The sequence below is a fragment of the Phacochoerus africanus genome, chromosome 1 (genome assembly GCF_016906955.1).
Source record: "Phacochoerus africanus isolate WHEZ1 chromosome 1, ROS_Pafr_v1, whole genome shotgun sequence".
In the NCBI taxonomy this organism is placed as follows: domain Eukaryota; kingdom Metazoa; phylum Chordata; class Mammalia; order Artiodactyla; family Suidae; genus Phacochoerus; species Phacochoerus africanus.
In genome coordinates this window covers 94,304,283-94,320,846 of record NC_062544.1, presented here as the reverse complement: position 1 = coordinate 94,320,846, position 16,564 = coordinate 94,304,283, and the positions used below count along the sequence as shown (strand labels likewise).

At 39.6% G+C, this 16,564-nt stretch overlaps 1 protein-coding gene across 3 annotated transcripts in view; it reads left to right on the top strand.

Annotated features, from left to right (window-relative positions):
• NEK10 (NIMA related kinase 10) overlaps nucleotides 1–16,564 on the top strand; it is a 179,817-nt gene that overhangs the window by 76,963 nt on the left and 86,290 nt on the right. For all 3 annotated transcript variants that reach the window (XM_047769255.1, XM_047769253.1, XM_047769248.1), the window contains exons 13-19: nucleotides 2,317–2,456; nucleotides 3,573–3,634; nucleotides 8,423–8,500; nucleotides 10,844–10,908; nucleotides 13,404–13,506; nucleotides 13,601–13,729; nucleotides 14,224–14,361. In XM_047769255.1, the coding sequence (XP_047625211.1) occupies nucleotides 2,317–2,456; nucleotides 3,573–3,634; nucleotides 8,423–8,500; nucleotides 10,844–10,908; nucleotides 13,404–13,506; nucleotides 13,601–13,729; nucleotides 14,224–14,361 (715 nt within the window). The remainder of the gene's footprint in view (nucleotides 1–2,316; nucleotides 2,457–3,572; nucleotides 3,635–8,422; nucleotides 8,501–10,843; nucleotides 10,909–13,403; nucleotides 13,507–13,600; nucleotides 13,730–14,223; nucleotides 14,362–16,564) is intronic.

The window sequence follows — 16,564 nt, the reverse complement described above, 5'->3', positions numbered from 1 at the left end:
ATCCAGTTCTCCCCCTTTCTCTCTAATCTCTGCTGCAGTGCCTGTCTTTGTTATTTCTCTTTTAAGAGTAGACTCCAGTGACATTCAAAGCCATGGATCTGGGGAAGGAATGGTTTGTTAAAATAGTTTCAAACCAAAATTCTCTTGATTTATGTTGCAAAAACTAGAACAATAACAAAAATGGTAGATATTTGTATGTATTATATATATTGAGAAGTATTTAATAACAACATCTATGGGTACCATCAGTGGGAAGGTTCTTTTACCTATAATTGTTGTAAAGCATAAGTCATCCCCCTAGGTGCTGAATCAAAGTTGGAAAAGATTATGTCTGCCTGAAGAAGATCACATTTATCTGTAATATGAAAATAAAGCTTATTCTAATAAAAGCAGAGTAACACATCAATTTTAAATGTGATATGTTATCAAATCAATATTCAGACTTTGTGCTTTTTATGCCTGGTGACTTGCTATTGTGAAAGTAAGAGTCATCAACTCCAAGCATACCAAAGCATTCCAAAGCATAAGGACAGACTGTAGAGATGAGAGCAGTGGTTTTGTTAACAATTTCTGTCATTACCAAAACCAAGAGAAAAAATGTGTGGCCTCATGACAATCTACTTGCTTTTATGAATATCCCATAAAAATCCCAACTATTTTAAAATGTAAGTTGTAAATCTTTCGTTAGTATGGTGGCATAATAAGGTAGCTCCAGAGTCATAATAATTATGATTTCAAAGGTATTTTTTCTCTTGAGTTTGTAGGATGCTTCTGCTGGTGGTGGTTGTTTTATTATTGGTCCATCATACCTGTGACAGTGCCTGTGGGTAGCCCTCTTGGAGAGCAGCTATTCTCTTGATGATAAAATTAAATTATATAACAGTTAAACAGTACTTCAGAGACAAGACCTGCATTTTGATCACATAGAATTGAGTTTACTATAGGCTCAAGTTTTCCTCTTTTGCTCAAATCATAACTACCCATTATAGAAAAGAATTCTTTCACGTCTAAAGAGTAATTTTCCATGTCCACTTCTATGGTGCAATGTTACAAATCTCTTCCCTGGGAAGATGATATGTGTCAACACTTCTTCTATGTTAAATATGGCTCAGTGCTCTGGGAGAATTTATTACCCCAGCTGGGTAAACAATATCCTTTCAGAGCTTGGGCTGCCTGGAGCTGGAACGGGGGTGAGATGGCTGGGTTGTCTATTGGCTTGAGTATACGCAGGCTCTGTTGTCAGTGTGGTTTCCAGGAAATCTGTTCATGCCCATTCGCCTGCAATCCCAAACTCAAAGGCAGTTCCTAAAGGACTGCCTACTCTTGATCAGGCAGAGTGATCCCTAAGATTCAAGTTTGAATGCAATTAAAGGTCATTGACTGTGACTATTCTTAGATCCAGCTCCATTGCCTTCCCTGTGCTCACTGAAGGTGGGCCTTGGGCCCAGATGACACAGGAGAGAGGCCAAGGAGATTCTTCACATTATATGTGCGCACATAAAAATCTAGACAGCTACTGCCACCAAAGTAAATAAACGAAAAAACATGGTGACCATGTACAACAAAAGGGAACAAAGCAGAGAAAGATAGATGAATCATCTATTATGGAAGATGTTGCACTAAGTAAACAGAAAAACAAATGCCTTATTTTATCAAAGACATTAAATAGAACATGAAATTTATGAATAGAGATTAAAAACGAGATGATAGGACAATAAAAAAGTAGAGCAGAATGATTGTGGAGCTTGGAAAGAAAATGAAAACTGAACACAGCCACAGAACTGAGTACCAGAAAGGATGTGGAGTTAGTAAAAGGAAGGGCATGCCTGAAAACATTGCACATACACAGAGGAAAAAGACAAAGGAATAAGAGCAACTGGAAAATGAAGGACCTGGCCTGCAGAAGATGGGTTTTCAATACATGGATAATTGATATCCCTAAGGTAGAGGATAAAACAAAAGGAATTTTTGGAAAACCCCAGTGACCTGCTAGGAGCGAATTTGCCTAAGATAAAGGAAGATTGAAATTAAAGAGAAAAAGACAAAACTCAGAATGATGAAGTCTGAGCTGTGTTCAAGGAAATGGCAGAACAGAGTTCAAAACAAGGCAGATGCAGGAAAAGAGAGGAACGACCCCTGCCTCACACCATGTACAGAAATCACACCTGGATGGATTGGAAGGCCAGACAATAAAGATTACACAGAATAAAACCATATGACCTGGGGGAGGCAGACATTTCTCATCCAGGAGCTAGAAAGCACTGACCATGAAGGAACATTGATAACTTGGTCTTTGCATTAACTTTTCTTTTTCAGAGACCGAAATTTCGTTTCTGATCGTTCCTCCATTGGAAGCCTGTCAAGCGCCAATGCGGCTGGCCGGATCCAGCAGCTTCATTTGTCAGAAGATCTAAGCCCTCGGGAAATACAGGAAAATACTTTCTCTCTTCAAGCAGGTATTTATATGATATTATTATGTTTTATTATTTAGTACTGTTTAACCCTTATATTATCACTCTGTTATAAAATTATAGTGATAACATTAATCAGGCCCAATTTATCACTTTAAAAAAATATGAGGCTAAGGAGTCCCCTTGTGCACAGTGGGTTAAAGATCCAGTGTTGTCACTTCAGTAGCTTTGGGTCACTGCTCTGGCATGGGTTCGATCCCTGGCCCAGAACTTACATATGCCTCAGGCATGGCCAAAAAAAATGTGAAGTTAAATCCATGTGGATGCCTGAAACTTTGTGGTACTAGTGTTGGACTTGCTGGTTAGCCATAGCCTAAGCTGTCCTTTCCCTTCCATGTTCTGGACTTCTGGATGATGGAGGGTGAACTCTTGGCCCCTTCCACTTACTAGTTCAGCAGCCTCGTCTGTTAGCCTCTCTGAACCTCAGTCTTCACATTGGTAAAATTAGCAATCATAGTTCATACTCTGACTATAAGGGTTAATTTGGATAATACATTTAATTTTTTTCTTTTGTTCTGTTTTTTTTTGTCTTTTTTTAGGGCCTCACCCACAGCTTATGGAGGTTCCCAGGCTAGGGGTCTAATTGGAGCTACAGCTGCTGGCCTACACCAGAGCCACAGCAATTCGGGATCCAAGCCACGTCTGCAATCTACACCACAACTCACGGCAACGCTGGATCCTTAACCCACTGAGCGAGGCCAGGGATCAAACCCACAACCTCATGGTTCCTAGTCGGATTTGCTTCCACTGTGCCATGATGGGAATTCCGGATAATATATTTAAAATGGTCATTTACTCAACCATCATGGATGTGTATTGAGCATCTGCTAAGTTCCAGGCACGTGTTGGGCACCAGGGGTTATAGTGAATGAGGTAGAAACAGTACCTCCCTCTGGGTACACAATAGGTGCTCGATAAAAGGCTGCTGGGGTAGGGGTGCCTATGAATTACATGAAGAGGAGAGTTAGAAGCATTTCCCTCTCCCAGAGCCATGACAAAAGGAGAATCAGTTTTTTCTGAGGAGTGACTGCCAACACTTCTCTGTGACAGGACTTAGAATGTTGCTGATGACTGACTCCATGTTGGTGGTTTTCTTTTCAGCCTGCTGTGCAGCCCTCACTGAACTTGTGCTCAATGACACCAATGCCCAGCAGGTGGTTCAGGTGAGAAGGCGGTGCCAAGACCATGTCACGATGGAGGGAGCTCACCTCAGCTGGCACCTGTGTCCCTGAACACAGCTTCTGGGGTCCTAGCAACATGGTTTTAAAGTAGTTTAATATGTCTTATTTTTTTAATATATATATTTTTTAATTGTTTTTTTTTTTTACAGAATAAAATACATATATTTAAACACAATTACATTCATACAGATTATTATATCATGGGTCTTAAGAAACAGATTAAGTGACTCCCTCTGGAAAAGTGGAATGGAAAATATGCTGAGACAAATAGGAAATTTATTCTATACTTTATCCCATTTTGTATGGCTTTCATCTTTACTTTAGTATTATCTATTACATTTCAATTTTTCTTTAAATATTAGGATTATATTAAAATCGTGTATATTGTGCAACTTAAATTTATAAAGAAGGAAGCCTTATATACCATTAAATATTTTATATAGCGTCATAAAAAGAATAACTGGTAAGAATAACAACAATAATACACCCTCTGAAAATAAGTAAAATATAAAATGCATAAATTGGTTAAAAAACTGTGTAACTATATAAATATGTCCTCACAATTTGTTACATCTTATTGGTTCTTCAATAAAGGCATTACACCATTCTAGGTGATGTGATAAACAAGACAGTATACACCTCACATTGTACCATGGAGAGAAATGGTTATTAATAATACAATTGTAGAACTATATTATTTAATTGTACAGTTGCATTATTTAATTCTAATTATGATAAATTTTTTGATGGAGAGGAAATCAGAATAAGATCTAAGGAGACTTCAGCATTCCAAGAATGATGTCAAATGACCCCCTTCATGGTGGATTATGCACTTATTTACTATGAGATATATTTCTTCTCCAGAGATTCCTTGTTAGTGTATCAATTGTAGATTTTTGGTTTGCAGTCATTCTGAAGTTTTGATGTAAGAGCCTATATGTATATGAGATTGTTTTAAGTTGTTGTCCTCTTAATTGCAAGTTCATCTCCAGTGTCCTGCGTTTGTACCCACCTCTTCTCACGATTTCTGACTTTGGTGGTATAATTGTGCATGGATGATTTCGTATCTTTACTGTATATATACCTTTACTGGTGAGCCTTGTCGTCTGTGGGATTTTTGTTTCCTGTTACTGTCTTTCCTTTTCCGCCTAGGGAAGTTCCTTTAGTATTTGCTGTAAGGCTGGTTTAGTGTTGCTGAATTCTCTCAGCTTTTGCTTATGTGTGAAGGTTTTGCTTTCTCCTCCAAATCTGAATGAGAGTGAGAGCCTTGCTGGGTAAAGTCATCTTGGTTGGAGGTTTTCCCTTTCATCACGTGAAGTACATCATGCACTCCCTTCTGGCCTGCAGAGTTTCTGCTGACAAATCTGCCGATAACCTTATCGGGGTTCCCTTGTATGTTACTTGGTTCTTTTCCCTAGGTGCTTTCAAGATGTTCTCTTTGGCTTGAATTTTGGTCAGCTTGATTAATATGTGTCTCGGTGTATTCCTCCTTGGGTTTATTTTGTATGGTACTCATTGTGCTTCCTGGATTTGAGTGAGTGGTTCCTTTCCCATGTGAGGGAAGTTTTGGCTATTATCTCTTGGAATATTTTTTCTGTCCCCTTCTCTCTCTCTTCTCCTTCTGGCACCCCTATAATACGGATGTTGGTGCGTTTCACGTTGTCCCAGAGTTCCCTGAGACTCTCTTCATTTGTTTTCAATCTTTTTTCTCTTTTCTGTTCTGCATCCGTCATTTCCACTAGTCTGTCCTCCAGCTCGCTTATTTGTTCCTCTGCCTCCTGTATTCTGCTGTTTGCTGCTTATTCTGCTGTTTGCTGCTTCTAGCGAATTTTGTATTTCAGTTATTGTAGTTTGCATCTCTTCTTGTTTAAGTTTTGTATCTTGTATCTCTTTGGTCATTGTTTCCTGTAAGTTATCCATCTTTGCCTCCAGTTTATTTCCAATGTCTTGCATCATCTTCAGCATCAACAGTGTGAAGTCTTTTTCCTGGAGGCTGCGAATCTCCTCATGGCTTAGCTGTTTTTCTGGGGTTTTCCCTTTCCCCCTCATCTGAGTTAGAGTTCCCTGTCTTTTCATTTGTACAGGTTTTTGGTGTGGTGACCTTTTTACAGATAAAAGGGTTGTAGCCTCTCTTACTTCTGGTGTCTGCCCCCCTTGTGGCTGAGGTCAGTATGGGGGCTTGCTGAAGGCTTCCTGATGGGAGAGGCTGATGCCTGCCCCCTGGTAGGAGGAACCGATTCTAATCCCTCTGTTGGGTGGGGCTTAGTCTCTGGATGGGATTAGAGGCAGCTGTGTGCCTGAGGGGTCTTTAGGTAGCCTGTTTACAGAGGGGCAGCAGGGCTGTTGTCCCACCTGGGTTTTTGTTTGCCCTGGGGCTTCTCAGGCTGGCTGAAGGGTGGGGCCAGATTTTCCCCAAATGGCCACCTCCAGAGAAAGGCAGCTGCTGAATATTCCCAAGAGCTTTGCCTTCAATGTCCCTCCCTCACAACAAGCCACATTCACCCCTGTTTTCCCAGGATGTCCTCCAAGCACTGCAGTCAGGTTTGACCTAGGTTCCTGTGGAGACCTCACTCTGCCCTGGGACCCAGTGCACGTGAAAGTCCATGTGCGCCTTTTAAGAATGAGGTCTCTGTTTTCCCCAGTCCCGTGGAGCTCCTGTGCACAAGCCCCACTGGCCTTCAATGCCAGATGCTCCAGGGGCTCTTTCTCCTGGTGCCAGATCCCCACAGGTGAGGGTTTGATGTGGGGCTCAGAACTCTCACTCCTGTAGGTGAGTCTCTCTCTGTGAACCAGTTAGTTTTCAGTCTGTGGAGCTTCCCACCTGGGAGGTATGGGGTTGTTTATATCATGAAATCGCCCCTCCTCCCTCTTGATGTGGCCTCCTCTTTTTCTTCTGGAGTAGGATGTCTTTTTTAAGGTTTCTGGTCCATTTGGGTGGAGATTGCTCAGCTTTCAGTTGTGAATTTTGTTGTTTTTAGGAGAGAAGTTGAGCTCCAGTCCTTCTATTCTGCCATCTTAATATGTCTTATTTAATGTGTTAAATTCCACTTGATATTTTTTTCCTTCCCCTTTTAACTCACTTGCTTAAAAAGAACCACCTTGTCGTGGTTGAAGATATTTCTTTCCCTTATTTATTTATTTATTTATTTGCCTTTTTTCTTTTTAAGGGCCACACCCATGGCACATGGTGGTTCCCAGGCTAGGGGTCAAATCGGAGCTGCAGCTGCCAGTCTACACCACAGCCACAGCAATGCAGGATGCGAGCCGTGAATGCGACCTACACCATAGCTCATGGCAATGCCGTATCCTTAACCCACTGAGCAAGGCCAAGGATCAAATCCTCATCCTCATGGATAGTAGTCAGGTTTGTTAACCACTGAGCCATGACAGGAACTCCTTCTTTCCCATATTATGTGCTGTCTTTTTCATTTTCTTTATCTTTTAGAAATTATTTATTTATTTATTTATTTAGGCTGCACCCATAGCATGCAAAAGTTCTGAGACCAGGAATCCAACTTATGCCATAGCAGTGACAACTCTGAATCCTTAACCAGCTGAGCCATGAGGGAACTCCATCTTTATTTTTTTTAAATAAAAGCTATTCTGAATTGCTTTAATTCTGGACATATGGGATACCAGGAGTTAAGGACAGCAGTCACTTTAAAAGAGTACATCAAAATATGCAGCTAGAGGTGATTGAAACACAGCAAACAAAATATTTATTGCCAGGAAACTGATTTCACAAAGCATATTTCATTAATCAACCACTATATATAGAGTTATATGTGTGTGTATATACACACATGTTTGCATATGTAAATACATATATAAGTGGACAACTCTTGTGTTTCTATTATAAAAGTTAGTTTTGTTTGTTGAATTTTACAGAGGAAACTTTTTTTTTGGTCAATACATCAACTTTCAAATACATCAGTTCATAAAGTTAGTAAGGGATCAGGCTGCCAATGATCAGAGTCTCTGGGGAAGCTCTGCTGAGATCGGCGTGGCTGGTTGGGCAGGAGGCTAGTCCTGTTATCATTATTTGCTGTCTTGGCCCCTGGAAAAAAAGATTTAGCTTAAGTTTTGACTTTGTCATGTATAAAATGGAAATTATATACTAATTCACAGAATAGCTATAAAGAACTAGTGCAGTAAGGCAGGCAAAGCTCTTCCCAGTTGTAAATGTCCACATAGTGTAGAACTCAATAAATTATAATTTAAGATAATAAAAAGTAGCATTAAGGTGATACTTTTTGTTCACTCTTCCACGGCTGTATTTGTATTATAATAATTCTAGAAAGACATTAACTATTTACAAAATAACTTTCATTTTCTTTTTTATTCCATTGTGTTTGTTTCTGTTATTTTTTATTTTTTTCTTTTCTATAGTAATTTATCTATATGTATTATTTAATTAATAAAACCATAAAAGGAAAGTTGTATTTCATAATTAGATATTTAAAATGCAAAATATAAAGATATTTAGATTCCTTTATTCTGTCCCTTTCTCGCCTTCATCCTTTGCCTTTAAAGTATTTAAATCACTTTTAATTGATATACTTTGTTATTTATAATCTTTAATGACAGGTGAAAATTTAAGATTGTGGTTGTAGTCTTCAGTGTTTCAAAGTATTACACTGACATGTTTAGTATTGTCCTGTGATATTTACCCATAATTCCAAAATTATACTAATATTTTTTCTTTAGTATTCTGTGTATCTCTGTGGCATTGTTACTGGTCCTAATAACATGGCACCTTTATTCTTCCAGGAAAATGGTGTCTATACAATAGCAAAATTAATTTTACCAAACAAACAAAAGAATGCAGCAAACACTCATCTGTTACAGGTAAGAAGCGTGTCCATTGTTCTTTAATATCAAGTTAATGAAATGTGGGGAAATTTTGATAATCTATGAATTTTAGACTATTTAGGTTAGCACTGGTTCCTGTGCTGACCAGAAGGGCAGATATCTAAGCCTAGCATGGGGACAAATGCTGTTAAAACAATATTAAAGGCTTAGCAGTGGTTTCTCTGAAGGATGTCAGGTAACTTTACTTAGGTATTTCTTTCCTCATCAGTAAGTTCTATTTTTCAAACACATTGCTTGTTTATCAGAAAATAATAAGAGGAGAATTATGTGCCCTCTTTAAGCATGTACCACAGTCACTAGCATTTCACCTTCACAAAGGCACACCTGTGAAATGAAGCTTGCTGGATGAGAAGGTGAATAAAGGAATGGAAGTGGGCACCAGTGATACCTGCTGCAGGGTGGCGGGGCATCCACCCAGAAGGAACTGCATGTGTGAAGCACGGGATCCTGGCAACTTAGAGTGTGCTTAGGTGGATGAGTGGGGCTGGGGGTGGGGTGGGGTGGGGAGTGACTTAATTAAGAGCTGAGGCCTGAAAGGTAAGAAGGGGCCCCTTATGCAGAGTCCTGTGTGCTTTTTTTTTTTTTGTCTTTTGTCTTTTTTGTTGTTGTTGTTGTTGTTGTTGTTGCTATTTCTTGGGCCGCTTCCACAGCATATGGAGGTTCCCAGGCTAGGGGTCTAATCCGAGCTGTAGCCACCAACCTACGCCAGAGCCACAGCAACACCGGATCCGAGCCGCGTCTGCAACCTACACCACAGCTCATGGCAACGCCGGATCCTTAACCCACTGAGCAAGGGCAGGGACCAAACCCGCAACCTCATGGTTCCTAGTCGGATTCGTTAACCACTGCGCCACGACAGGAACTCCCCTGTGTGCTTTTTTGATCGGAGGGAACAGGGGGCCAGTGCTCCCAAAGACACTAGAACGGAGTTCCCCTGATGGCGCAGTGGTTAATGAATCCGACGGGGAACCATGAGGTTGTGGGTTCGATCCCTGGCCTTGCTCAGTAGGTTAAGGAGCTGGTGTTGCTGTGAGCTGTGGTGTAGGTTGCAGATGTGGCTCGGATCCTGTGTTGCTGTGGCTCTGGAGTAGGCCGGTGGCTACAGCTCTGATTAGACCCCTAGCCTGGGAACCTCCATACGCCACGGGAGCAGCCCAAGAAATGGCAAAACAAATAAACAAACAAACAAACAAACAAAAATGAAAAAAGAACCAAAGATGCTGGAATGATCAAATCAGATTTATCATCTTTGCAGGAGCTCATTTTTTTTTTTTTTTTAAGTCATTAGAAAGGAAGTAAGAAACTACCTTTGCCTTCAATCTGACTTAAGAACTTTCACTGAGAATGATGGTCAGATGTAGCAGAGAAATTTTTGGTGGTATCTTTGGGCTGGTAGGCAGGGGGTTTGGAGGGCATATGGGTGTAGGACTTACATTCTCTAGGCAGCACAGATAAGGTACCCGTCAGGTGCCTCTGGTTAAGCAGAGGGTTTTTAGAGTATTTATCTTGACATTCTTCTGAGGCACAAACATGTTCCCCACTGCTTTCTCACCAGCCTTCTTCTTTTGTGTCATTTGTTACCTGCCTACCTTCCCTACTCCATTTTGTTTGGGACCCTTCCCCACGCAGACCACTGATTTTATGACGTGATTCCAGATTTGCACTCAGCAAAGCCTGTTCGCTTGGTGGTGGCCTGTTGTACAGGCCAGCTGTAGGCTGGGCTCTTTTCTCAGCACTGCAAAATGTCCTGTGTTTGTTCTTCTTTGTAAAAGTCTCACAGGCCCCTTAGAGTCCTTGGGAGTTACTCTAGATTGCTCTGTTTGGGGAATGCTTAAGGCTTTCCTCAAGAGACCAATTTGTCAAGTCTGAGTCCAGTGTGCCTGTGGCTATTTTTATATGCCATCATTTCTAGTGTTTATTTTCTCAGAAGCTATATAAATATTGAGGCATACATAGCAGGCCAGAAACAAAGTCAGCCTTGAGCTCCTGGAAATCTCGGGACATTTGGTTTTCTCAGCATAGGAGTTTTATTTCTTGTCTTTGTGCTCCTTTTGTACTTTCTAGAAGGGGACTAATGACAGGCACTGGATGAGACATGGCCCAGATCCCTAGCTTGCCACTACACAGATGTTTTTTAAACCTGAGACCTGGCCCGGGTATCGATGTTTTTGGTTTTTGGTTACAAGCTTTGGCTCCCACATGGACCAGCCATGCTGGTGATAAAGCTACATTAATGTTCATGTCATGATAATTCTATCCTGAAAGTGTTTTACTTTGTGGAGCTACCATTTGAAAATCACATGTCCTCTTATTTTCCAGTGTTATGCTTTCAGAGCCTTGAGGTTTCTCTTCAGTATGGAAAGAAACAGACCACTCTTTAAAAGGTATGAACTTAGAGAAATGGAAGTGACCCGTGGCCATCAGATTCAGCAGTTTTCAAATACCTGCTTTAGAGGCAAACAGTAAGAGTCAGTATGCAAAACCCATGTCTTCAGATTTCTTAAAATCCACAAATAAAACTGAGCTGCCCTAGTGATATCTTAACTCTGAAAATTCACAAAATGATGAGAAAGCACATGGCCTACTTTATCAACATAGCTCTTAACATGTGACTGCTAGAGTTTTTAGTTTTTCCTTTTTTTTAGACATCATCATTTTACTTTCCATAATAAATTGAGTTTTCTTTAGTATTTGTCATTCGTATTTTTTTAATTACAAATTTAATGATTGTTTCTGGCTTAGCAGAACCCACTACCTGCTCATCAGATTCCCCTTTCACACACTCATAGCCAGCAAACATGTCTTCTCCGTTGCATCACAATTTACCAAATTAACAGGTGATGCAACTTTTAAGTTAAAATGAAAATGTTGCTTTTAGACAAGGATGTAGATTCTATTCTCCAAATGAGGAAGGACAATGTAGTTTTTTCTGGTAACTCCAAAATGTTTGTGTTGGGAAATATAAACAGTGACATGCTGAAACCAGATGCATTGCCAAATCCTCTCATCAAACAACAAGAAAGCCCTACATGCCACCTGGGACATTCCCTGCCCTCTGTGCCAAAGCTGTTAACATTTTAAATGGATGAAGTAAAAATATGTGCTTGTTGTTGCCTATTCAAAAATGTCCAAAGTTGATCTTATCATTTCCTTTTTTCTCCATTTAAAAAATTTTTTACTGACGTACAGTTGATTTGCAATGTTTGTTAATTTCTGCTGTACAACAAAGTGATTCAGTTATACACACAAACATATCCATTCTTTTTCAGATTCTTTTCCCATATAGGTTATCACAGAATATTGGGCAGAGTTCCCAGTGCTATACAGCAGGTCCCTGTCTTGACCGTCCACTTCATATACAATAGTGTGCATAGGCCAATTCCAAACTCCCAGTCATTCCCCTACCAATTTCCCCATTGATTAAGTTTTTTTTGGGGGGGGGATTTATTGGCTGTACCTATGGCATATGGAAGTTCCTGGGCTAGGGATTGAGTCTGAGCTGCAGCCTATGCCATAGCTATGCTGGGCTGGAGATCAAACCCATGCTTTGGAATGACCGGAGCCCCTGCAGTTGGATCCCTAACCCACTGTGCCACAGCAGGAACTCCACCATAAGTTTGTGTTTGAAGTCTGTGAGTCTGTTTCTGTTTTGTAAATAAGTTCATTTGTATGATTTTTTTTAAAGATTCTATATATAAGTGATATCATATGCTATTTTTCTTTGTGTCATTTCCTTTTAATCAATAGAAAATAAATTGTCTGGATAGCCTTCACAGGATAGGAATTAATTTGAAGGGGAGGAGGCTGGATCTTTCTGACTGTGTGGTAAGCATGACAGAAAAACCACTGACTTAAGAGTTCTCTGGTGGCACTGTGGGTTAAGGATCCAGCAGCAGCTTGGATCGCAGCTGTGGCAGGGTTGATCCCTGGCCAGGAACTTATGCATGCCATGGGTGTGGCCAAAAAAAAAAAAAAAAAACAGAGAGAGAGAGAGAGAAGGAAAACCACTACCTCGGGAAGCAGACATTGGTTACCTACAGGTGTGGTCTGCACACCATAGAGGTGTGGGCAGGTTAGCCAAAGTCTTAGGTGCAAGTTCTTACTAGAATTTTATTAATAAGGTACAACAGAAACAAAACTTTGAGTTAACATAACAGCTTTTGTTCAGAAGCATGGCAAATTTTATGTTTTCACTTTGTTTCTTGAATTTAGGGGAAGAAAAATAATTAAAATTAGCTATTCACCATAACTTTTCATTTCAAGGCTCAGAATCATCATTTCAATGACCTTAAAGGTTTTCATAAACCCTTGAAGCCAGTACCTTGGACACAATGCACAAATCTCTGCATTTTAAAATCATCTATATTTAATTAATTTTATTTTCACAAAACCTTCAAAAATTAGGTTCATGTTTACTTCTAGGGTTAATATGAGGACTGAACCAAAAGGCATTTGTGGAAACGCTCTGTGCTCAATAAACACCCAGTGAACATTCATTCCTATATTTGGTGCGACACCCCGAAATGTCTTAGAAATAAGGCTTTCGTAAGGTCTCTATCCTTTTTTTTTTTTAATTGTGACAAAAACACATAACATGAGCTCTACCCTCCTTTTTTTGAATGTGTGGAACAGTGTTCTTAGCTATAATCACGATCTTGTACGGCAGATCTCTCAAACTTTCCAGTTTCTTTTCCTTACCCCTTATAGACTATACCTCTAGTTTATTTTTGTGAGATAAGTTGATGAGTATTACTTTCCCAATTTGTTGAAGAGTATATTTAATGTAATTAACCTGCAAGTGAGCCAGTTCCCAAAGGGAAGGAACAAGCCACAGTTTCCAACTCCTACATGAAGCTTGTGTATGTGTTTTTCTCTGTAGGCTTTTTCCCACCGACTTATTTGAGATCTTCATTGATATAGGACATTATGTGCGTGACATCAGTGCTTATGAAGAATTGGTATCAAAGTTGAACGTGTTAGTGGTAAGTCTTGAGTTGTAAGTATTTTGTGGCAGGATGCTATGTGGTTCTGAGAGATTTATCACAGCCACCTGTTTCCTTTTCATTTTTTGGTTAGGAGGATGAACTGAAGCAAATCGCTGAAAATATTGAAAGCATTAATCAGAATAAAGCTCCTTCGAAATACATAGGCAACTATGCAATTTTGGATCACCTTGGAAGTGGAGCTTTTGGCTGTGTTTATAAGGTGACTTTGCCCTTGAGCAACATTTCTGACATTTCCAGAAAACCCAGCGTCCACTTGCACATCCACGCACAAGTGAATGGGAGCTCTCGTCATGGACAAATAGATGTAAAAATTAGAATGATTGTTTTTGTCCAACAGATAGCTGCACTGATGTTGTCTTAATCTTAGCTCTCAGCTCCAGATATTGGCCACTGACCAAAGCTGTCATTAATCTCTCATACAAATAGTTAAAATTTGGAGAATGCATGACACATTTTCCAAATTTATACCAGTGTTTCTATATTTACCGAGCAAAATCCTATGAAATATTGCAGACTGATCCAGGAGATACCAAGTTTTTTGATATGAGCTTAGTGTAAATACAAATTGAATTTTTATAGGTATGTGACTTATTTAGATGACTTGGGATTAATCATGTGACCTAATTAATCTAATTTTTCTTTCCCTCTATAGCCACAACTCATTCTTTTTTTTTTTTTTCCTTCTTATTTTAGGTTAGAAAGCTTAGTGGTCAAAATCTTTTAGCAATGAAAGAGGTCAATTTACATAACCCGGCCTTTGGAAAGGATAAAAAAGATCGAGACAGCAGTGTGAGGAATATTGTTTCTGAATTAACCATAATTAAAGAACAGGTAAATGTTCTGGTGATGGTTTATGAAGATAGTTCCCTTAAATAAATGTCATCAAGAAAAGTAGGATTCTCGTGGTATTTTTGTCCATGCTGTGTAAGAACTGATTCGGTTTGAAATAACTGACATTGAGGCGATGTCAGCTTTTCTCCTACGGCTTGACATTGAACCATGGACGGTTGCTGGAGTTATAAGTGTATCAGGGCCAAGGATGTCTAACAGAGAGTATCACTTATGAGCAAGCATGTCTGTTTCCTTCTTATTATATTGTAGAGTATTACCTCTTTACATGCATAAGAGTATGACTAAGGCTTCCTGACTTTTGTCAAGTGGAACCTAGTTGTTAACATTCCTCACATACGGCTTCTTTCATCAAAAATGTGGATTTTTTTCAAGACGAGTTATTATTTATTGGCACGAACAAAATATTCTAACCTCATGTTAACAGCTCAATTAAGGCTCATGGTGAAGGTTTGTTTGGGGAGAAAGAACAAGTGCATAGGAAGAGAAAGGGGGTTTCTTTCTGTGATCAAAGAAAAGATTGCTTTCTTTTTCAGCCTTCTTTGTTTATACATTCATTATGAATACTCTTTGTCTCTAACTCCTGGGGAGACCTATCAGTTTATGGCTGTTTGTTTTCCATTGGTTAAATTTGCATCTCTGCTGGGACATAAAGAGCCATAAATATGATGATCTTTATTCAGAGAAATCTGCAGTTCCACTCGAATTTATAATTTACAGTAAATATCATTAACAGATTGTTTTATAGTCAGCTTTTATATACAAATAGATTTTTTATTTTAGGGCCCCACCCACGGCATATGGAAGTTCCCTGCGAGGGGTCGAATCAGAGCTGCAGCTGCCGGCCTACACCACAGCCACAGCAATGCTGGATCTGAGCCACATCTGTGACCTATACCACAGCTCACAGCAATGCCATATCCTTAACCCACTGAGCGAGGCCAGGGATCGAACCTGCATCCTCATGGATGTTAGTTGGGTTCGTTAACCGCTGAGCCACGACAGGAACTCCCACATACATTCTTTTGAGGTATAATTGATACATGACAGTATACTAGTTTCAGGTGTGCAACATGATGATTGAGTATTTGTATATGTTGTGACATGATCCCCACATTAAGTCCAGTTGACATCCCCCACCACACGTACTTGACACTTTTTTCCCCTGTGATAAGAACTTGTAAATGGCAAGGAAGGCTTTTATTCAGGACCACTGCAGTAGAAGTCAAACCACTGCAACAGGGGAGAGAAATTAAACTCACCTTTGAACACAGCAGGGATTGCTGGGGATTTACTAAAATCAGGGACATGGGGGTCAAAGGGTGGGAAATTACTAAGGAATTTGGTTATCAGATTGGGGAGAAGAAATGCTTGATTCGATAACTAAAATGGGGGATGAGGAACTTGACAGAATATCAATAGTGCAGCAATTCTCACTAAACTGGCTTAGTAGTATTCTTTTTTAAAATTTTTAAAAATTTTATTGAAGTATAGTTGTTTTGCAATGTTATGTTGATTTCTGATGTACAGCAAAGTGATTCAGTTGTGTGCATACTCACATCCATTCTTTTTCAGATTCTTCTCCCTTATAAATACCACAGAATATTGGGTAGAGTTCCCTGTGCTATACAGTGGGTCCCTGTTGACCGTCCATTTTATATGCAAGAGTGCACATGTGTCAATCCCCAACCCACAGTCCATTCCCCCAACCCTTGCCCTTTCGGTAATCATAAGTTTGTTTTCTATATCTGTGCGTCTGTTTCTGTTTTGTAAATAAGTTCATTTGTATCCTTTTTTTTTAATTCCATATATTAGTGATAGCATGTGATGTTTGTCTTTCTCTGTCTGATTTACTCCATTTAGTATGATCAACTCTAGGATTCTTGCTAAAATTAGGCAGGCCTAGTCTGGAGGAGGGCTCACAGGAGCCCAACCTAAGTTTGTTCCAGGAGGAAGTCCTTGTCAACTATTGTTACAAGAATAATTTTATTGGAGTCACTAACTCTTAGATGGTTTCAGTTTCATGCTAATCATGTTGGTGAGCACAGCAAGACATCAGTTGTGTAAATAGATGCAGTGTATATAAAAATTGAAGTTCAGGGAGAGATTAAGAGCCCACATATATATGTTCAAAATTAATTGCTTCATTCACTTTTCTCGTCTATGCCATATGTGTGTGGTGTTG